The sequence below is a fragment of the Emys orbicularis genome, chromosome 1 (genome assembly GCF_028017835.1).
Source record: "Emys orbicularis isolate rEmyOrb1 chromosome 1, rEmyOrb1.hap1, whole genome shotgun sequence".
NCBI lineage: Eukaryota > Metazoa > Chordata > Testudines > Emydidae > Emys > Emys orbicularis.
This window is the reverse complement of record NC_088683.1, coordinates 8,210,797-8,233,680: the sequence shown is the minus strand read 5'-3', so window position 1 is coordinate 8,233,680 and position 22,884 is coordinate 8,210,797. Positions and strand designations below refer to the sequence as shown.

The window sequence follows — 22,884 nt, the reverse complement described above, 5'->3', positions numbered from 1 at the left end:
TCCCAATGATGACCGAAGCTATTCTGGGAGATTTTTTTTTCAAACATGCCACAATGTCATTTTTTTTAAATATCCCATTAAAATCTCCCGGCCCGCTTTCAATAGTCACCGGGAGATTGATGCCGATTCCGGGAGGCTCACTCCAGGCCAATCCTGGAGGGTTGGCAACCCTACCTCCGTGCGGCACCCAGCCGTTATGGCCACGCGCCCGCGCCTCACTCCTGTCACAGGAGCGGAGATGGGAGACGGCAGAGGCGCTAGTGGATGGGGGCACTGCCGGCCGGAAGTACGCTGGCCTCGGCGTCGCGCTCCGGCTCGCGCTGGCTGCTCGCCCGCCTCCATGGCGCCTCACACACGTTCCCGCCAAAACGGGACAGCGGAGACGCTGGGGGGAGGGGAGGAGCAACGGCTTCCTGCGCGAGCGCGCCGTCTCCCCGTCCCCATGGCAACAGGCCCCGCCCTCCCCTTTGGGAAGGGCTTCGCTTCCGGCCGGCGGCTGCGCGTAGTCGGCGCAAGCCCAGTGGGGACTGGCGTGGGCGCCTGATGCCGGCGGCTCCTCACGCGGGCGGGGTGAGTGTTGGAAGACGGGGGCTCCCGGCCCCCTTCGCGCCATGGGGCGGGGGATGGGGGGGAGCGCTTCCCCGGCGGCGTGCGAGCCCCTCCCGCCTCCTCCGCTGGGGAGCGAGCCGGCTGCTCACTGGAGGGGGAGGGTCTGGGTGAGAGGCTCTGCCCAATTACCCCCCTCCCCAATTACCCCCGGGGCTGGGTCGGTTCTGTGCCCGTCCCACACGGGGAGCGCTGGGTGGGCCCCGCGCGCGGCCCCTCCCCTGCGTGGCGATAGGGGGAGGCACCGGCCACGCCCCCTCCAGCCAGTGCGGGCCCACCAGTGGGGCTGGGCCCCTCGTGAGGTTCCGTGCCTGGCGCCGGCGCCCTCGGCAGCAGCCGTTAACGTCCCTAGTGTAGACACAGCCCCTGTGCTGGGCACCCCCAGTAAAGTGGGGCTGATTTGGTGCCCCTCGGCAGCAGCCGTTAACGTCCCTAGTGTAGACACAGCCCCTGTGCTGGGCACCCCCAGTAAAGTGATGCTGATCCGGTGCCCCTCGGCAGCAGCCGTTAACGTCCCTAGTGTAGACACAGCCCCTGTGCTGGGCACCCCCAGTAAAGTGGGGCTGGCCTGGTGCCCCTCGGCAGCAGCCGTTAACGTCCCTAGTGTAGGCACAGCCCCTGTGCTGGGCACCCCCAGTAAAGTGGGGCTGATCCGGTGCCCCTCGGCAGCAGCCGTTAATGTCCCTAGTGTAGACACAGCCCCTGTGCTGGGCACCCCCAGTAAAGTGGGGCTGATTTGGTGCCCCTCGGCAGCAGCCGTTAATGTCCCTAGTGTAGGCACAGCCCCTGTGTTGGGCACCCCCAGTAAAGTGGGGCTGGCCTGGTGCCCCTCGGCAGCAGCCGTTAACGTCCCTAGTGTAGGCAGTCTCTGTGCTGGGTACCCGCAGTAAAGGGGCTGATCTAGGGTGACCAGATAGCAACTGTGAAAAATCGGGACGGGGGTGGGGGGCAATAGGTGCCTATGTAAGAAAAAGCTCCAAAAATTGGGACTGTCCCTATAAAATCGGGACATCTGGTCACTCTAGGCTGATCTGTCGCTGGCACCCCTTGGCAGCAGTAGTTAATGTCCATGGTGTAGACACAGCGTCTATGCCGGGCACCCCTCAGAAAAGTGGGGCTGATCTGTCGCTGGCACTCCTCTGTAGTGGAGATTAATGTTCCTGGTGTAGATGCAATCTCTGGCTTATCCTCCCGCTCTGTAAAGTGGGCCTGATCCATTGCCCCCTGGCAGCAGTGGTTAATGTCTCTAGTGTAGATACAGCTGTGCAGTACAGAGGGGCCCAGCTGATCTGCACAGCCCAAGGGTGTCCTGCAGATTGGCAGCTCTGGGAAACGGGAAGCACTGTCTTACCGTTATGTGTATTACTGTAGATAGCACTCAGGAATCCCAGTCATGGACCAAGGCCCCATTATGTCAGGTGCTGTATAAACAGAACAAAAAGACAGTCTCTGTCCCAAAGAATTTACAGTCTAAGGCCTGGTCTACACCTAAAACTTAAGTCAACCTAGCTATATTGCTCAAGGGTGTGAAAAACTCCTCTAGGAGATGTAGGTAAACTGACCTAAGTCCCATGGTAGATGCTGCTAGGTTGACAGAAGATTTATTCTGTCAACCTAGTTACTGCCTCTCAGAGAGGTGGGTTTACTACAGGGATGGAAAAAGCCCTTATGTGGCTGTAGCAAGTGTCTGAGACGAGAGATAATATAGATACAGACAGACCGGGGAGTACGAGGAAACAGTGAGCTAGGGGAACACTTAAAAGTTAAGTCAACTGAGCAGCGTCGCTCAGAGGTGAACAATCCACATCCCTGAGCAATGTAGATAAGCAGACCTAACCACCGGTGTAGACAGTGCTAGGTCAACCTAGATACTGCCCTTCAGGAAGGGGATTAACTATGGTCATGGGAAAACCCCTCCTGTCACTCTACTGAGTGGCTACACTGAAGCTTGTAGTTGTGCTGCTGTAGTGTTTCAAGTGTAGACCAACCCTGAGACAAAATTGGTCAGTGTGATGTATAGTGGCCTCAGCATGCCAGCAGCCTAACTTGTCAAGTGTTTGGTAGGCATCATGGCAAAGGAGAGTTTGAAAGAGAACAATGAAATAGCTTTGAGGATGTTTATGTAGAGTACCTCCCAAGCATTAGGGGCAGCATGGGAGAAAGTGTGAAGCTGCTTGTCTGAAGTGTTCAAGTATTTTATCATTAAGCTGCAACTAATCTGATTCATTGGTATGTAATAACAGTTCAGTGAACACATTTGTCCCAGTTTCTACATGTTATATACTCCATCTTTGAATGGGAGCATAACAAATATTTAAGCTGACAATTGTAGGAGGGAAGGTTAACTGTAGTGGAGGGTTATGGGTGTTAATAATACTTAGTCAGATTTTCAAAGTATATCAGTATTCTCATGCGCAAACATAGTGAGCTATGGAGATGGTCAGGGTGGATTTGATTTAAATCATGGAAGACTCGATTTAATCATGGTTTTCTACATAAAAGTGCATTCTTGTTGGTGGTTATAACCTTAATACATATTCTTCACAACTCAGAGATAGATGTAGGTTTCCTTTTTAGAAGGTACACACTATACATTTTTAAACAGTGATTTGTTTTGAAAACTTTTCAGATTAGTTTTAAAGCTATATCAAAAAATGAATGATTGTTTGGTTATTTCATTTACCAAAGGTAATTGAAGCAGATATTTATGAAGTCATTGGGAGGTGAACTATCTCCAATTCAACAGATTAATCATTAATATTTGGAGGATTTCTTGCCATGCTGTATTAGGAGGAGAACATCACCAGACAGACATTTAAATTGTTTTATTTAACTAAAACAACAGCGTTAAGTATTCTGGATTTTTTTCTTCAACATCAAACATATAATATTTTAACAAAACAAACATATGTCCCTCGCTTCTCACATTTATCTCCAGACCTCTTCTCCTTGTCCAGATCTATTCCACCCCCAACAATCTTCTATTCATTGAACTTTTTGAAACTTTGCACTTTTAGAGAGAGGTAAGGGATTGACTCTGTGTACACAAATTTGTAGAGGGACAACAGAGCTGAGGTCTGTTAATTCTCACCAATATATATTATTTATTTATTTAAAAACATTTTTGCTGTTAACAAGCATGTTACCTCTGGAGAGACAAATCCACAGTTTGAGAACTGCAAAACTAAGCATCTCTGATGGTATCATCTAGACTGAGCACCGAGTCCCATTGGGTAGATAGAAAGATTAACCTAAATAATCTATACAGAAGCCTGTGGAACCCCATAAAATTTGGTCCCTAATCCATGAACTACTGGAACTCATTTACAAAACTTTTCTTAAACATGACATGAATATATTGTCTCATACTATAGAATTAGAATTTATAATCCCTATTCCATGATGAGATATCTTTGAGCTATAATGTATCTAGATAGGTTTTTTCCTCAAAAAGTATTTTATCAAAAAAATCCGATTTAAATAAAAAAAATCAGATAAAAAAAAATCATTGATTTTTATCCACCCTGGAGGCGGTATTTTAGTGCACTAGCCAGTTCTCAGTCCAACAGTGTATGTACAGTAGTGCTCATTAAAGTGAAAGGGAAGCGTCTGTGCAAAAGGACTGCAGGATCTTACAAAGTCTCTCATCCCGATGACTCCGCACAGACTAGAAGAGAAAAAAATCTTGCCTATCACTTACTAAAGGACAGTAGCTTTCAAAAATGTACTGAATGGTTACTTAATTGATGTGACTTCCCCCCGCGCCCCATGTTTTATCCACAAAAACTGGGGGTAAAGGTGTTTTTTAAGCATGTCTGTAATGTGAAAAATATGAACTTCCAGGAATTTGATAGTCTGGGCTTGATTCTGCTTTGTTATCCAGTACATATTGGGACTAACTCTATTATAAAACTGGAGTGAGATGAGAATCTGGCCCTCCGTCCAGTGTGGGTAGATTTTCCTTCCCCACGCCCTAATGGTAAAAGTAGTTCAGTGTTAGTTATGGTCCTAATGAGTAGAGAATGCTCACAGAAGGAGCTATGTTAAAAAAACTCCCCTCCCCCCCCCAAAAGTACTGAATGCTGTTTACTATTAAATATTAATCTGTAACTAGAAATGAACTCCCTAAATGCAATTTCCTAGGGACTGTTTAACATTTCTTTAGTCTGGTGCTGAAGGAGAGCGACACTATATAAATATCTCCATTCTTGTCTTTCCCTATGCTTCTCTCTTTACAGATGATGCAGGGGGAACAGAGTCCAGCTACTTCCCTCATTGACAGAACCATCAAGATGAGGAAAGAGACTGAAGCCAGGAAAGTGGTTTTGGCTTGGGGACTCCTTAATGTGTCAGTTGCAGGCATGATTTATACTGAAATGTAAGTTCCCTAACCGTTTTAAAACTTAATCAATAAAAGGATGTCATTATGTTCCTAGATATTTCCATGTACTGTGGGTCAGAGAGATGCCAACTCAATTTTTTTTCTCTTTCAGGACTGGAAAACTGATAAGTTCATATTATAACATTACATACTGGCCACTGTGGTATATTGGTAAGTGATTGTACTTGGTGATAGTTTACTTATGTGAGGAAACTTAAGTTGTTTTCTTTATGTCGGTATTTGAAAATTTTTAACCCGCTTTTTGATCATACAGAAATCGGACTTGACTTTCCATGTCCAGTTTGGATCTGTCTGGGATTATCTCCTGTGACAAACTTGCAGCAAAAAAGGCTTATCTGTTATCTTAGATCAAGTTGCATGTGTGTTGAGGCTTTACGTGGTGCTATAGGTGTGCTTTACATTTCCTGTAGTAGTTAGACAAAGCTCTTTTTTTCAAGACACTTACAATCTAAATGAGAGATATGAAACTAACAAAGGATGAAAATGAAGAGTGGGAATAGACACGTAAGAGATCAGTGTAGCAAACCTTCGAAAAGGCTGGATTTGAGGAGAGGGAGTTGTAGGTTGTTCTGAACCTGGGGATGATATGAAAATGAAAGCATGTCGCAGCTTTAGGGGAAATTGTTTCAGATTCCTTAAGCTCAGTGATGTGTTATCATGTCATGCATGTTGATATGTAAATATAATACCATGTTAACTAAATGTTAAGTTAACTAAGCTAACTTGGGTATTGATTTACAGCCCTTTAAGCATAACTTGTTTTTTCAAATGGTGGAGTTACACTTGTAACCTTTAGAGATGTCAGCTGGTCTAGATTCCAAAATCTACTTTCTCTAAAGAATGTGAAGCTTATAAAGCAGCCCTTTGTTTATGTATGTGATTTTTTTAATTCACTTGTATGATTAATTTATTAGTCTCAAATATATAAAACCTGTCTCCAAAGGTCTTGCATAAAATATGTCCCTGACCATCTTAGCTAATAACTGTTGATCCTCCATGAACTTACCTAATTTTTTTTTTAATCCTCAAAAAGAACAGGAGTACTTGTGGCACCTTAGAGACTAACAAATTTATTAGAGCATAAGCTTTCGTGGGCTACAGCCCACTTCTTCGGATGTAATTTGTTAGTCTCTAAGGTGCCACAAGTACTCCTGTTCTTTTTGCGGATACAGACTAACACGGCTCCTACTCTGAAACCTTTTTTAATCCTGTTACACTTTTGGTCTTCACAACATCCTATGGAAACGAGTTCCACGGGTTGACGGTGCATTGTATGAAGAAGTACTTCCTTATGTTTGTTTTAAACTTGCTGCCTATTAATTTAACTGGGTGACCCTTTATTCTTGCATTATGTGAATGGGTAAATCACACTTCCCTGTTCACCTTCTCCATACCATTCATGATTTTAAAGACCTCTATCATATCCCCTCCCCATAGTCGTCTGTTTTCTAAACTGAGCAGTCCCAGTCTTTTTAATCTCTCCTCATATGGAAGCTGTTCCATACCCCCTACTCATTTTTGTTGCCTTTCTCTGTACCTTTGCCAATTCTGATGTACCTTTTTTGAGATCAGGCAGCCAGAACTGCATGTAGCATTTAAGGAGTTGGTGTACTATGGATTAATATAGTGGCATTATGATGTTTTCTGTTTTATTATCTGTCCCTTTGCTAATGGTTCCTAACATTCTGTTAGTTTTTTTGGCTGCCGTTGCACATTGAGTGGATATTTTCAGAAAACTATCCATGATGACTCCAAGATCTTTCTTGAGCGGTAACAATTTATTTAGACCTCATCACTTCATATATATAGTTGGGGTTATGTTTTCCAGTGTGCATTACTTTGAACTTATTGACAGTTAATTTCATCTGCCGTTTTGTCGCCTAGTCACCCAGTTTAGTGAGATTCCTTTATAACTCTTTGCAGTTAGCTTTGGACTAGGAATGTAAATATCGTTTTAAAAAGTACCCGTTTAAACTATTAAAATTATATTGGTTAACCGTTTTAATTGTTACGTTCACAATCTACATTTTACATCCATACTTTGGACTTAACTATCTTGAGTAGTTTTGTATTGTCTGCAAATTTTGCCACCTCACAAGTCACCCATTTTTCCAGATCATTTACAAATATGTTGAACAGCACAGGATCCTTGGGGGACCCTGCTATTTACCTCTCCTCATTGTGAAAACTGATCACTTATTCCTACCATTTGTTTCCATCTTTTAACCAGTTACGGATCTATGAGAGGACCCCCCCTTATCCCATGATTGTTTATTTTGCTTAAGAGCTTTTGGTGAGGGACCTTGTCAGGCTTTATGAAAGTCCAAGGACACTATATCCACTGGATCCCCCTTGTCCACATGCTTGTTGATCTCCTGAAAGAATTCTAAATAGATTGGTGAGGTATGATTTCCTGGTATAAAAGCCGTGTTGATTCTTCCCTAGCATGTAGTGTTCATCTATGTGTCAGAGCATTTTGTTCTTTACTATAATTTCAACCAGTTTGCCTGGCACAGAAGTTAGGCTTACTGGCCTGTAATTGCCAGGATTGCCTCTGGATCCTTTTTTAAAAATCGGCGTTACATGAGCTATCGTCCAATTATCTGGTACCGAGGCTGATTTGAGTGATAGGTTACATACCACAGTAGAAGTTCCGCAATTTCATATTTGAGTTCCTTCAGAACTCTTGGGTGATTACCATTGGGTCCTGGTGACTTATTACTGTTTAGTTTATCAATTTGTTCCAAACCTCCTCTACTGACATCTCAGTCTGGGACAATTCTTCAGTTTTGTCACTTCACTAGAATGACTTGGATGTGGGGATCTCCTCCATATCCTCTGCAGTTAGGACTGATGCAAAGAATTAATTTCGCTTTTCTGCAACGGCCTTGTGTTCCGTGAGTGCTCCTTTAGCACCTTGATTGTCCAGAAGCGCCACTCACTGTTTGGCAGGCTTCCTGCTTCTGATGTACTTAAAAATATATATATATATTACTATTTAGTTTTGGTGAATAATTCATCTTTCCAAAATGATACAAAGAATATACAGTGACTTTTACCATGATAGTGTTTATATCAGTAGAGTGGGAAAACAACATGAGAGTCAAAGAGACAAGGTGGGGAGGTAATTTTCTGGACCTCTGTAAGCTCAAAAGCTTTTATTGGACCAACAAAAGTTGGTCCAATAAAAGATATTACCTCACTCACCTTGTCTCTTTAATATCCTGTGACCAACATGGCTACAACAACACTGCATACAGCATAAGATGTTAACAGTTATTGATTTTGTAAATGGTGAGCAATTTAAGGACACTCTAAAATATAAAGAACTAACTTGTTAAAATAATGGTTTTTGGTTTTTTTGTTCTAGAACTTGCACTTGCATCTTTGTTCAGTCTGAATGCCTTATTTGATTTCTGGAGGTATTTCAAATACACGGTGGCACCAACTAGCTTAGTTATGAGTCCTGGACAGCAGACCCTTCTTGGGCTTCAGAATGCATGTAAGTTATCTCTGGCAGTACTCTTTAAAATGGTGTCTACAACTGAGTTTGTAAATGTTTAACCTTCTGAACAGACTGTCATAGGTCTCAACCTGGCATGGGCCTCCAAACAAACACAAATGTCTAGAAAAAGAAGAGAGATGCAGTCAAAACTTCTGAAGGGTAGGAGTGCTGATTCAGAGAGCATTTTGATTGACTTCACCTTACTGCTCCCTGCAGATGGGGTAACTAGGAGAAGTGGAATGAAAATTCAGAAGATCAAGAAGTTACTTGATTACTGTGTACCAGTAACTTCATGAAAGGAAGTATTGAGTGATAAAGGGCTCTTTACTTTAGTAGAGAAAGGCATAACAAGAACCTATGGCTGGAAGCTGAAGCCAGACAGAGTTAACTTAGAAATAGGGAACACATTTTTAACAGTGAGGGTGACTGACTTTGGAACCAACTACTGAAGGAAGTGGTGGATTCTCCCTCTCTTGATGTCTTTAAATCAAGACAGAATGCCTTTGTGGAAGATATTCTTCAGTCAAACACAAGTTATTGGGGTCAGTATAGGTCAGGGGTTCTCAAACTGGGAGTTGTGACCCCTCAGGGTGTCGCAAGGTTATTACATGGGGGGTGATAAGCTGCCGGCCTCCACCCCAAACCCTGTTTCACCTCCAGCCTTTATAATAGTGTTAAATATATATCTTTTTTAAAAATGTTAATTTGTAAGGGGGGGGTCGCACTCAGAGGCTTGCTGTGTGAAAGGGGTCACCAGTACAAAAGTTTGAGAACCACTGGCAATGGGGTAATTGGGTTAAATGATATTGCCAGTGTTAGGAGGTCAAAGTAGATGATTGCATGGACCCTTCTGTCCTTAATCTATGGATCTGTATCACTGCTTCCAACATCTGCAAACGAATGCATATATCTAAATGGTTCATAGTGTCTCTTCCATCTTTGACCTCTGATCTAGAGCAGTAGAGAGTGGGGGAGCCAGGGGAATTAGCAAAAAATTACTTGAGGGAAGATAATCAGGGAACAGGAGAAGAAGCAATAATGATAAAGAACAAACAACAAAAAAGACAGGAGAAAAGGGTGGATGGTGGAGTGTAGGAGACAAGCAATGAGAGAAGTTCAAACTCTATCGTGGATGGGCTAGGGCGTAGTCCCCTATGTGTGGGACTGGGGAGGAGGCGCAGATGGAGGGTTTATGTTTAAATCAGTCATCATAGTAATCTACACACTGGGTAAAAATAGCCATGTTAGAGAGAAACCTTAATGCAAAGTCTAAAAATGACAAACTAAACGTCAGTCCCTTCATAAAATATTTTGAGTTTCTAAACAAATTTCTAAGAAACAAGAACATGACAAAGTAGATGTACCAAATGTGGAATGTCAGTATACTACTACCACACTCGACCAATCTGACCTCTGATTGCAGAAAGATGCCATCAGGTTGGAGAAACTTCATAGGAAAGCATAAATAAAGATCAGGAGCACAGAAAAACATCAGTAACGATTGTGGCGTAGTGTGATTGATTTATGTGCAAAGATTAAAACTTGTGTAACTTGACTAAACTATGAAGCGAATATATCAGTCCATGAGTATTGAAACTCTTTGGAGATGGTGTGTATAGGTAGGGTTAATAAAATGAAGTTAAAAAGGGAAACTTTCTCAAAGAACCTGACTGAAGCTCCTTACTAGAGAAATTTTAAATTAGATATGCCTATAATAGTGCTCTGTGCAAAGCACTCTCTTCCTGTTGTATCTAGGCACAGTACAAGGGTTTTAAAACAGCAGGGTCCATCCATAAGGAACAACCTCATAAAGAGTAGGAAATGTTCCTGCATTGACCATAGGGAAGGACTGGATGTGACTTAATAGGTCTCTCATTATGTGTGTTACTATTATTTGTGTATACTGCTATGTTTGTAATAGTAAAGTGCCTAGAGGTCCCAGCTGAAATCAGGGCCCTGTTGAGCTAGACAGTATATAAACACATAGTAAGATAATCCCTGCCCTGAAGTGGTTTCAGTCTAAATAGGTAGGATAAAGGGTGGAAGAAAGAGAGTATTCTTATTCCCACTTTGCAGATGGAGAACTGAGGCACAGAGGTGTAGTGACTCACCCAAGGTCCCACAGTGTGTCTGCGGCAGAATTTAACCCAAGTCTTCTGAGTGGCAGTGCAGTTCCCGAACCACAAGACCATTCTTTTCCTCTGTCACAGCTCTAGTTTCTATGCTTGTGACTTGGCTGCTGAATGTTATAGGTCTGAGATTTCTTTCAAATCTCCTTTTCTGGTCTCAATGTAGGATTTTCTTAAGATAGTAAAGAAATGAAATAACAGTTAAAAAAATTATCCAGACTGCTGCTCCTTCAGCCCTAATTCTGCTTTTTTTTATTACAGCAGTACAAACAACTCCGCCTCGTGAGCTAGTGACAAAGAAAGTCCCTTCTTCAACACCTTCTCCTCCAATCCTGGGTCAGAGCGTGCTGAGTTACAGCCCATCCCGCTCACCTAATACCAGCCCAAAGTTTGCCACTGGTTGCATGACTGGGTACAGCCCTCAGCTACAGGCTTTGTCAGGCAGCAGCGGTTCTTATAGCACTGCTGTGACCTACTCACCAAACAGCAGCTACAGTAAGGTAATAGCCTTGATAACCCAATGTAACAAGTTGGAATTTGCTTATTAGATTGCTTGTATTGTGCCCTACACTGCAGAACCTGATTCTCCAGTAGCTTGCACCCCTTGTGTATTTATTTACACCTTTTGCACAGCCGGTGTAAAATTTTACCCAACAGGAATTCTCCAGTCTCCCACTGGTGATGGCATTTTTTTCACTTTGTACCACCTGGCAGGTGATGCAGTAAGAATTTAAATAAACCAACCAGCAACTGAAACATACTAAAGCCAAAGTGGCGTCTAGTTTAACAGTAACTAGCAATGCAATAACAAGTTGGATAAATGAGGATAAATACATTAATTTTGTTTCCAAATTGAAACTAATAAATAGAATTCCAGCTTTACAAAATAACACAATCACTCAGGGCATGTCTTCACTACCCGCCGAATCGGCGGGTAGCAATCGATCTATTGGGGATCGACTTATCGTGTCTAGTGAAGACGCGATAAAATCGATCCCCGATGGCTCTTCCGTCGACTCCGGAAATCCACCGCGGCAAGAGGCGGAAGCGGAGTCGACGGCGGCGCAGCTGCGGTCGACTCGCCGCCGTCCTCACAGCCAGGTAAGTCGACCTAAAATACGCCACTTCAGCTATGCTATTCACGTAGCTGAAGTTGCGTATCTTAGGTCGACCGCCCCCTGTAGTGTAGACCTAGCCTCACTCTATTTCCCACAGGTATCCAGCTTTAATCCCTCTCCTGGTAGCTCACCATACCCCACCAGCATTGGACCAGTGGAAAGCAGCGGGCTGAGGTCTCGGTACCGTTCTTCGCCAACTGTGTATAACTCCCCTATTGGCAAAGAAGACTATATGACAGACCTAAAGTCCTTGGACAGCTTCCTTCAAAGTGAAGAAGAGAAGCAACATCGAGTTCAGCTGGGTAAGTCAGTAGCTCTGTTTGGTCTAAAAGTTGTTGTTTTTTTAAGTGCATTTGTGGGATGGTACTCCAGTTCTTCTGGTGTAAGGTTTGGCACATCTGTGCCAATCTTAATGAAATGGACTTAAGTCATTTGCACAGTATCCGCCTCTTAACAAATCCCTGTAGAAGGCACAATCTGAAGACTGATGCAGAACAAGTTAAGTCTTTTACTGAATAGTCTAAGTGAGATGTGAAGCTGAGCTCCATGACTTCTACAGCCCTTTGCAACACAGATTCCTTGGGGAAACTTTCCAGAGAATAAAGCCTTGTGTTATAGATAGAAATGTACAGCTGTTGACACTCTGGAGACAACTCATGGATGTCTATAAATGACAAACTACACCTCTACCTCGATATAACGCTGTCCTCGGGAGCCAAAAAATCTTACTGCGTTATAGGTGAAACCGTGTTATATCAAACTTGCTTTGATCCGCCGGCGTGCACAGCCCCCCCCCCCCCCCCCCCCCCCCCCCCCCCCGGAGCAGTGCTTTACCGCGTTGTATCAGAATTCGTGTTATATCAGGGTAGAGGTGTATATCTGTATAGGACTTACTGGCCTACAGTAAAGAGCCAGGGCCTTCATCTTGACAAGAGGTGTGGCCTGTGGAGACGGCATCTCAGATCAAGGTGCCAAGTAATCTGCAGGTGACCTGTGTCCTGAAGACACTTCTTATTATTGAGATGACAGTGACTAATAATATTTTACATAGACTGAGTTTGGCATTTGGTTCATCGCAACTTGTGGATGGCGTCCCTCCAGTCAAAGCCTAAATGCTCTGACCTGTCATCTGTACAGGAACCTCACACTGCTTAAAAATTGTTTGGCAATCAACATGGAGTAATTTGTTTACTGAATGGATAATTTCAGGGAGTTCAGATTCCAGTTCTCCTTCCAGCAGTCCGACTCTTTGGAACTACAGCCGTTCCATGGGAGACTACGCACAGATGCTGAGGAAGTTCCAGTACCAGCTGGCCTGCAGGTCCCAAGTCCCATCAGCACACAAAGATGAAGCTGATCTGAGCTCTAAGCAAGCTGCGGAAGAGGTAAATAGAAAACTCGAGGGAAAAAGATACAGTTGTGAATTTTGCAATCTTCTGCAAGGATTTGGATGCGTCTCCCATTCACATTACTGGAAAGAGAGGCGATAAATCCCATAGCATTGAATTGCCTTCATATAATTTATACAAATATTTTCTTACTACAAATTTATATTCCAAACTTCAATCTGAACTAGTTCGTTGTACATTACCTTCACCAGTAGAGGGCAATTATAAATTTGTTTGGGGTAAAAAAGTGACTTCTGACCAAACATTTCTGGATATATCTGCTGTATAGAATTTTATAGTTTATTAGTATTCATTTTGTGAGCAGTGGTGGGAAACAATAAACATAGATTTAACCTTTTCCTGTCTTAACCAGTTTCTCACAAACACCTTAATTATGTAGTAATATATAACAATTCTAGATATAGTAGTTCAGTCTGGAGTTCAAAAACTAGTAGTTTAACTGCGTTCTTGGACTTCGTGATGTTGAGAAATCTTCTCTTCTGCCATTTTATACTATGGATAAGTGTTTGTAACAGTAACAATTAACTGCATCTAGTGCATTTCAAGCAGCTGAATGTATATTGAAAATCCTCTGTTTCACCTGTACGTGCTCAGTGGATTTTGTGAGACACATGGAGAAGAGTACTGCACATCTGACTTTAGTGTGGCCAATAGGAGTAGCTCTTAACTTGCCTGTCTTTTAATTAAATGTTACCCCTTTTCTCTACCTTGCACACTGATTTAGTGTAACTTTCCATTAACTTAAACCTTTTCTAGAAATCCTACTAGCTTAGACCAGTTTTATCCTAATACAAATAGCTATGGGTACCAAAATAGTGCATCTGGACTTGGTGTTAAACTAACTGGTATATAGTCCTCATGAAATGCCCTGTGAGATATGAACATTCTAAAACCTAGCTGGGGCTTATGATGGGCACGCTATAATTAGTATCAATAAGATGGCTTGGCCTCTAAAAGCCGTATTGCGTTCAGCTGGGTTCCTACATCTTTGCAATAAGTCTCTTAAACTACTTAACTTTTTAGGTTTGGTTGAGGGTGATAATGAATCGACAACTACTCAATCATGTGGACTCATGGACAGCTAAGTTCAGAAATGTAAGTCCTATCATTGCTCTTTAGAATCTAATATTTTAGTATCCTGTCCTTATTTCTGCAGAACTCAGAGCTAGAAAATACATGAGTACATCATCATTTGCCTCAGCCTTAATGGAACTGAGCTATGGTATAAACTTGGTAGGGTGTAATACTTCCTTAATGATCTTTGATTTGTAACAGAACTCTTGCTTTTTGATCTAATTGTATTATATTAGAAGGGGGGGGGAGAGAAATTGAGTTGCCACATGTGTACCTAAGATTGTAGAAAGAACTACAGAGTGTATTTGAGGATTAGCATATGGCTGTGTAACTAGCAACTAACACAAAGCATGCTCACAAGGGGGCGATATTAAGGTTACACGTTCAACCTTAACTCCTGCACTTGCTGACTTTTGTGCTATGACATCCTGGAAACTTCAAATTGTAAAGTTCATACCAATGAAAATGGGTAGACTTGTTTTTCCCTTTTCCACAACTCAACCTGCTGACTCTGTTTTCCTCAAACATTTCAAAATAACTCACCTGGGCTGACCTAAAGCATGGAAAATCCCATCCCCAAGGTTAAAATTTTCCAAAAGGTCTGAACAGCTGAAAAGTTAGAATGAAAATCCTGACCTAATCTGACTTTTAAGAACTGTTATTTCTGCTATTGCTATTGCAGACCTAACTACACTTCAAGGTAAAAGTATTAGGTAATCAAATAACAAACTACTCAACACACCGCTTGTTGGAATTCATGGCACTCCCCAGGCATGTTTGTTTGTTAAGCCAATAATATCCATGAAAAGCTCAAGTGTTCACAAATAATATATTTCTATCGGCACCCTTCTTCCTTAAAACAGTCTGTGGGAATTATGGACACATGCAAGCATAAATTAAGTGTTTGTGGATGACTTGCTGCTTTTCATACCATTACTCCCCTCACCATCCAAAAAGTCTGTATCATGGTCTAGAAATGTTATCTAGAACTCACTCATTGAACTTTTTAAATAGTCATTCAAATCCTACCATAACCTGATAGTCTATTTACTTAATAACTTTGTATATCTCTTCTGCTTCCTTAAATGTTTGTTGTTCACCTTTTTTACTTTGCAGTCATAACAGTAATTCAGATACTGATTAGGGTATAGTAATATTTCACACAGACTTCCTGTTGCTGCTTATCTTTTTAATTGTCTACCTTTCTCTCCTCTTCTAGTGGATTAACGAGACTATTTTAGTGCCACTTGTGCAAGAGATTGATTCTGTGAGCACTCAGCTGAGAAGAATGGGGTGTCCAGAGTTGCAGATTGGAGGTACTGTATGGAGATACTGTAATAGATTTGGTTCAGTTCTCATTAGTACCTGTGCTCAGGATGAAAACTTCCAGACAGAAAAGAGTGTTCTTTGCAACCTTAAGAACTAGAAACAGTTTTGTTTTTTTTTATGAGAGAGCTTGGATTATACAGCAACTTCCACAGGTGCAGAATTGCAGAAAACACAGGAACCTTGTTACAGCTGCATCAGTGAGAGGACTATGTTCATTCCAATTGAGCCTCCTGAGGCAAATCCCTTAATAAGACAATAACCTGGTGTTTGATCTCTAACTGTTAGATGCTCTTATAGCTGCTAGCCTGGATTCTATCTTCAGTTAAACTGGTGTTTAATCTGAAGTAACTCCACTTATTTGTATTGTTACATCAAACTTGCACCAATTTAACTGAGAGCAGAATTTGGCCTTCTATTTTGTAGGCTACTTAAGCTTTAATCTCTCCTTAAAACCCACTTCTGCTGTGACACGTATGAGAAATTAACCAACTAATAATGGCTAGATGGAGAGGCAGTTAGGAATGTGCTATATACTTAGTCAAATGCAACACTAGAAAGTTTGTCGTATCCCCTTTTTCCACCAGTATAAGTGTCTTTTGTCTCATAGGATGCAAGGTTTTCAGGACAGGGACTGTCTTCCTATATGTGTGGTGCCTAGCATGTTTTGTATGCTAGGATGATGTAAATAATACAGACTCAATCTTTCTCCCAGAGAAGTAAATGTAGGAGTAAACTTCTCTAGGATCAGAATTTGGTATTTGGCAACATCAGTAGTGATGTAGTGTGCCAACTATTCCTAGGACCCAGCTTCTCAGAGTGCAACAGGCAAGCAAGCGGAACAGAATGTGTCAATTCTTTGTAATAGTCTGTTAATGAGCTTCTGAGTAAGTGAGGATGTTCAGTGTTCTGCTGTGGCCATAGATCACATGTGCTGATGCTCTTTTGTATTGTAGAAGCCAGTATTAGCAGTCTGAAACAAGCCGCTCTTGTTAAAGCTCCACTCATCCCCACACTGAACACTATAGTGCAGTACCTGGACCTTACACCAAACCAGGAATATTTGGTTGAAAGGATCAAAGGTAAATGGTCATCATGCACACTTAAAATGTGCTTCATTACAGTTCTCATGCGTCAAGTGTTAGTGATGTTGAACACTGTCAACAAGACCTTTGAACTGGTGTATTTCCACTACTTGAAAAGCAGCCCCTCCTTCATACCTGCTGAGACCCAAGTATTGGTGATTTTCTACTCTTGTTTAAAGTGACTTAATGATGTGGGATCTTAATATAATTTACAATACTCTTAAAACAAAAGCTTTGTCACTCATTCACCTTTTGAATATGTGTTCTGGAAGCTTATTGTTGGATTTAATCAATCTCTTCTCTTACCATTTTATCACTCCCTGATTTCATTCCAAATAAAAATGAGTTTTAGGATTTAAATCTTTTTTTTAAATCCTGATGGTGATTTTTAAAATTTGCTTTGCAAGTGTTTCTTGCATGCTTTTCTCATGTATACAGCACCATAAATATGCATGATGTCTGAAACAGACATAATAGATTTCCTTCTTCCACTTCCATCTCCAACCTTGCCCCAAAATAACTTCATATAAACTCTGTTGCCTTTAGAACTTTCTCAGGGAGGATGCATGAGCTCATTCCGATGGAACAGAGGAGGGGACTTCAAGGGCCGTAAATGGGATACTGATTTGCCCACTGATTCTGCTGTAAGTTTGCATAGTTGTGTTTGATGAGACTTAAAACGCATTATTTTTCAGTGCTAGTAGTAGGAATAGGAAGTAGAGATACAGCTTGTGAATCTTTTGAGGAACATGATCCAAATCCTGCACACCTCATTTACCCAAGTAATCCCATTGCACTCAGTGAGATTACTTGGTAGAATTATGCAAACCAGATCTAGCCCCATATAGATCACAAAAATAATGTTGTTGTGTATCTTAATCTTACGTCACTCTTATTTAGACATAATTGAAATGCCTGTTGAATAGCTGTGGTGGGTGTAGCCTGACTTGCTCTGACCTCTCTACTGCAATTGTTTTTCTACATTCAGACACAAATAAGTAATCATCTGCATTCAAATGAATCTTCTATAAAATAATTCCTAATACAGGAACAAATTATTAAATGACTTCACCTTGATTAAATGTCTAATTTCAGTTCTCCAAAGCAGATTGCAAAGTAAACAGACATGAAAGAATAATAAACATGGATTGAGTGGCCCTGTGCCCATTTAATTGAATATTGTTTAAATCCTAAATGACTAACTCAAAGGAGTAAATAATCTAGTTAGAGAGAGACTCTCAGTCTGGCTCAGCCGAGCAACCTGAAAGGTCAGAGGATAAGTGTTTCTCTACAGAAACAGTACCATGTACTTGAAAATAGTGAATTAAAATATTACTTCAGTTGTCAGAAAACTGACATAACCTAGATACAAAGAATAATGACACATAGCTGAGTGACACAATTCTGAGGATTTATTTTTCTTGCTGTCTGTGCAAGAAAAGATAGCTGAAGTCCTGCCTTGAGTCAAGTAGGAACCTACCAGTTCTTAAGGGAAAGCACTCGTAGTCATGGGGTAGGACATCACATCCTGTAATTGAGCATTTTTTTCCCCCTCCGACAAACAGCCAGATGAGATGCCATTGGAGACTATATTGAATATCTAAATACTAATAAGACAAGACTAGTTCTCACAAATCATCCTAAACTTCTGTAAACCCCTGAATGAGTTACTAGTCTAAAATATATTAAATGTATATTGAGGAAATGTTAAAATTGAAAACTTCAAGACAAAAGTCAACAAATGCAAAATTGTAGTATATGCAATATGACTGTTACTGTAAGAACCTTAACATTGAGTATACATTTAACACTAACATACAGTAGGTAGAGTTTCGTTTTATCTGCTTGCCACTCTGTACTGGTTCTAGCACTCTTCCCCGTATATAGGGCGTACTTGTTCAGACTGAGAGAGGTGGGCTTAAGTTTTACAAAAACCTCAATGTGTGAGTATACAGTTTGCCAAACCATGGTTGGTTTGAATCTGTCAATCTCAATCAAACCTTTCAAGTTAATGGGGGAGGAGGGAACGAGTTAAAATAAATATTCTGGTTTGGGGCCCACATTCGCTACTAAATTCTGCAACTTTGCATACAGCCATCTCTGGAAGGGAATGAATATGCCATATTGTGGCTGATGTCTTGTTGTTCAGCTGACAGATGAACCTTGACTTGTCAACATCTTACATAAATATTCTGGCCAATGTCAAGCGTTGGGCCACTGAGGAGAGTGGTTAAAGCACTCCACTGCTTTGTCCCTTTTTAAATTTGCTGGGGGTCAGTCAAAGCTGCAATAGGATCACTGTCCCTTGGATTCTGTAACGAGTATCTGAGACTGTTAAAAGATTAACCGCTTTATTGTAGCAGTTGGTTCTACAATCTGTCTGATGGGCACTAAATTCTGATTTAATTTTTTCTTCAGATCATTATGCATGTGTTCTGCACTTACCTTGACTCCAGGCTGCCTCCTCACCCAAAATATCCTGATGGCAAAACATTTACCTCGCAACACTTCATTCAAACACCAGATAAGCCAGGTATTGGCATCCTTGGTCTCTTTGTTTGCTGGGATCGACTGCTTGGATCATGTCCTTCATGTCCATATTACCTCTTAAATTTCTATTCATAGATGTTTCAAATGAGAATGTGATTTGCATCCACCAGAGCACCATCAACCCTCCCCACTATGAGCTTATCTACCAGTGCCAAGTCTACAATCTGCCCAAGGTATGAACACGGTGCTTTTCTTCTGATACCTCAAGAAAGCTACATACGTTCTGAAAACTCTAACTGATGTTGATTGGTTATCTTTTTTGAGCAGTCAGGTTTATTGACAGGGAAATTGTCTTTGAATATAGCAACGGTCAGTGCAATGTACAAGGCAACGTTACCTTGATCTAGTCATAGCCCTTGGCATATAAGTTGCTACTAAATAACACCATTACCATAAAGAGTCTCAGTAGAGTACCGAAGGCAGTATCTTCCCCTTGTTGCATGTTCTTTTGATAAGTTGCTAGTGTTTAAAATAAATAACTTAGACCCCAGAGGTCTATGTTAATTCTTCGGTGCCACAGATCTCGTGTCTCTTACCAGCAAAAGTCTGTGTTGGAAAAATTACCATTCCCAGAATCAAAAGCTTAAATTGATGCTGTTGGATCCCTGGTCAAAACTTGAGCCCTAGTTTCAAAAATTATCATCAATTCCTCTAGTCCTTAAAAGAGTGGAAGGTCATAATCCAGCCTAACAAAATTTCTCTTTTTGCATTTGCCCAGCTGGAGGATGTAAGCAGTGTCCCAAAACTAACTTAAGTCCTGGAGGTTCATTATGATGAAGAAGCCCATAATATTATTCCTTTGGTAATGGTTTCCCTTCTATAGCAGTTTCTCATCTCAAAATACTTTGCAGGTCAGCATACAAACTCCATAATGACATCTTGCCAGTGAAGTGCAGCCACCTCTGGAGTGGAATGTGACAGCTGTTTAACAGTGCAAAGCAATATTACACTTTAATATTTAAATATTTAAAAATAATAAATTTAATAAAAGCTTAGGACAGGAAGTGAAGGGTATTTTCTTTTAAATAAGAAATTGTGCAGAACTTTCAGACTGAATATTGTATGTATTACTTAATCTTCACCCTCTTCTCTTCCGGTGCGTTCAGGGCAGAAACAACATGTTCCATACCTTGCTTATGTTCCTGTGCATCATAAAGACAAAAGAATCTGGGATGCTCGGGTAGGTATAGAGTGCCATGAATCTCTGCATTTAATACAGACTGAGAACCGTAACATTCCCTGTTGTAAATAAGCAGTTTAGCTGCATGTAGACTGATCTTAAGTTCCTGTAGAAACAATCTGTATTCTTCACTGTATGGCAATTTCTTGCTGGTCTGCGAACATCCTATTTCTTTCACTCCCCCCAACGCTCTCTTTTGGCTGCCTCCTACACTCTTATGTTAAATAACTTAAAACTTGCCATTTGCATTTCTAACAGAAATACAGAATAATATTCTTTCTCCTCAAGCACGAGACAGGGAGGTGTGAGGGCCCTTTTCTCCTTATGAACTAGGATATAAATCTACCTTAAAAACCTGACTCCACTTTCACTTTCCAGTAACAGCTAAAAGTTTGCATTTCAGGATGAGCTCTTCAAACACAAGAGCTTTACTCTGAACTTCCATGGGGAAAAGCAAGCTCCTCAGTTCCTAAAAAGACTAATTCAGGGCAGCAAATGAGGACTGACAATTAAATGCACTAAAAAAAGTACTATGGGGAATCATGCACCCTTATGTCCAACAGAAATCTGGGATAGGAGCACTTAAATTATGGGAGTTCTAAGGAGTATCAAATTGATTAAGCAAGGAAAATTAGCACACTAAAATGAAATACAAATTTGTTTTTAAAAGCTTCTTGTATAAGCCTCTAGGTGCATAAAAAGAGTTGCATTTTTTTGCAGGCTGACAATCTTTTGGAGCGCAAACTGTAGAATATTGGTCTCTTTAGTCACTGCCTGGCTAGATCCTGGCCTGAAATCCACTGTCATTGAGAAATATAGGTATAAGTAGATGCGATCATTAGCCACTAAACTTTGCTTTTGGAGCAGTATAAGAAATTTTGAGGGCAACTGTGCCTACGTTGGCATAAAAGTGAAGTCCAGACTTTCCCATTTAATTCCTGTGGGGTTGTACTCTGTTCATAGTGAAGCACAACTCCTAAATAGAAGGAACCTTTGGCAGGGATTGAAAGAACTGCTGGAGTCAGGGGCTTGCAACCTGTCCTGACAACTTTCTTTTATAACAAAACTTTGCTTTAAATGTAGGTTTGTGCTCATTGTTATTTTATTAGTATGACTTTGTCTTTGCAGGCGAGTAAATCTTGGCTTATCAGGAGTGAATGTTCTGTGGATCTTGGGAGACTAGTACATCATGGTTCACTGTGGATGGCCTCCACCGTCACATAGTGAGAAACAATTGTGCATCTCTGAGATAACTGAGCAGCTTATTACACTTGTGCCTTGAACATAAACCTACAACGATGTACTAGTGTGATATCCTGGTGAACATAGGATACGTTTACATTCAATACACTGTTCGCATGAGAACATGTTTCCAGCATTGAAATACTCCTACCAGCTCTTATTGCGCAAAGACGTCTCTTTACAACTTCCCACCTTCACAAGCCCCACTTTAAAAGCCTTCACCATTCTTCTGGCTGAGTTGCCCTCCAGAGGCCATCACTGCTGATACTTGAATTAGAAGCAACTCAACGGTACCCCTGCCAGCTTGGGGAATGAATTGTGAGCCCATCTCATCTACATGGCAGGGTAGAATACTACAGTGCAACTTGGACTGCCCTACTAAGGTTGTACACTGCTGCTTGGTACTTGTTACTTCAGTGCTGCCCCTTGAAAAATCAGTCACTGCCAAGTACAAAAATCAGTGTGGCCAAGTAGAAGATCCACATGCACCAGGAAATGCCACATAACCAGGATTCTCTTCGGCTTATGCAGAAAGGCTTGTGGCTAACCATCATTGGAGGACCAGTGTAGTGGGATTTTGTGGCACCACCATACTTTTAAAGTGACTGCACTGAAGGTGTAAGTGAAAGAAAACTTCAGACCCTACACACCAGTTAGACTATATTCTTATGAATCTTTTTTTAAGCAAAATAATCCAATATCTTTTAAACTTGAGTGTGTTTGGGGCAACAAAACATTGCTGATGTCTTGACTGAAATTGAAGTCTTGCCCGAACGTCCTTTATTTTTTAAAAAGTTCTCACATTAGTGTTTCTGGTATTAATCCCCTATTTTAGAGGTGTTTGAGCTGTAAAAAATTTACTCTAAAATGGAATGTAGCTTCAGTGTCTCTGCAAAAGAACAAAATTTTTACACTTAAATCAGGATGTCCTAGGAGTCCAAAGAGACATCCTCTCCTCCACCCCCACATAGCCCCATATTGCTGTGAAGTTCTTTATAACCAAGGACAAACAGATGCAACCTGACCAGCGTTAGTCATTGGAGGGAGTTGAGGCTCTGCTGGTTTTTCCTGCCTGGGGCAAATAGCAATGACCCAGAAGCAAGAATCAAATTTATGACTTGAACTCCTATTCTGTATGGGTGGCACGTCACTTTAGATCCTCAGACCAGCCAACATCTTATTTTGAGAAAAAAGATGTTCTGCTCTAGTATGTATAATGATGGGGTGTCCCTGGATAACCCAACATGTTGTTTTTTTT

The 22,884-nt window shown here is 41.4% G+C and overlaps 1 protein-coding gene across 1 annotated transcript; it reads left to right on the top strand.

Annotated features, from left to right (window-relative positions):
• The first annotated feature begins 498 nt into the window (after positions 1-498).
• TMEM209 (transmembrane protein 209) lies at positions 499-21,567 on the top strand. The gene is made up of 15 exons (XM_065417696.1): positions 499-570; positions 4,845-4,984; positions 5,100-5,158; positions 8,379-8,510; positions 10,904-11,142; positions 11,858-12,062; positions 12,970-13,145; positions 14,193-14,264; positions 15,463-15,559; positions 16,526-16,651; positions 17,201-17,298; positions 19,073-19,187; positions 19,280-19,377; positions 20,311-20,384; positions 21,513-21,567. Exons 1-15 carry the CDS (start codon positions 544-546, stop codon positions 21,565-21,567), a joined length of 1,713 nt encoding a protein of 570 aa, XP_065273768.1. The 5' UTR covers positions 499-543.
• The last annotated feature ends 1,317 nt before the right edge of the window (positions 21,568-22,884 follow it).

Excerpts from the sequence above, each read along its gene's own strand:
- TMEM209 (XM_065417696.1), top strand. The coding sequence starts at position 544 with ATGCCGGCGGCTCCTCACGCGGGCGGG. Across the intron at positions 12,063-12,969 it reads GCAACATCGAGTTCAGCTGG|GGAGTTCAGATTCCAGTTCT; the intron begins GTAAGTCAGTAG and ends GGATAATTTCAG. Across the intron at positions 20,385-21,512 it reads AAAGAATCTGGGATGCTCGG|GCGAGTAAATCTTGGCTTAT; the intron begins GTAGGTATAGAG and ends TTGTCTTTGCAG.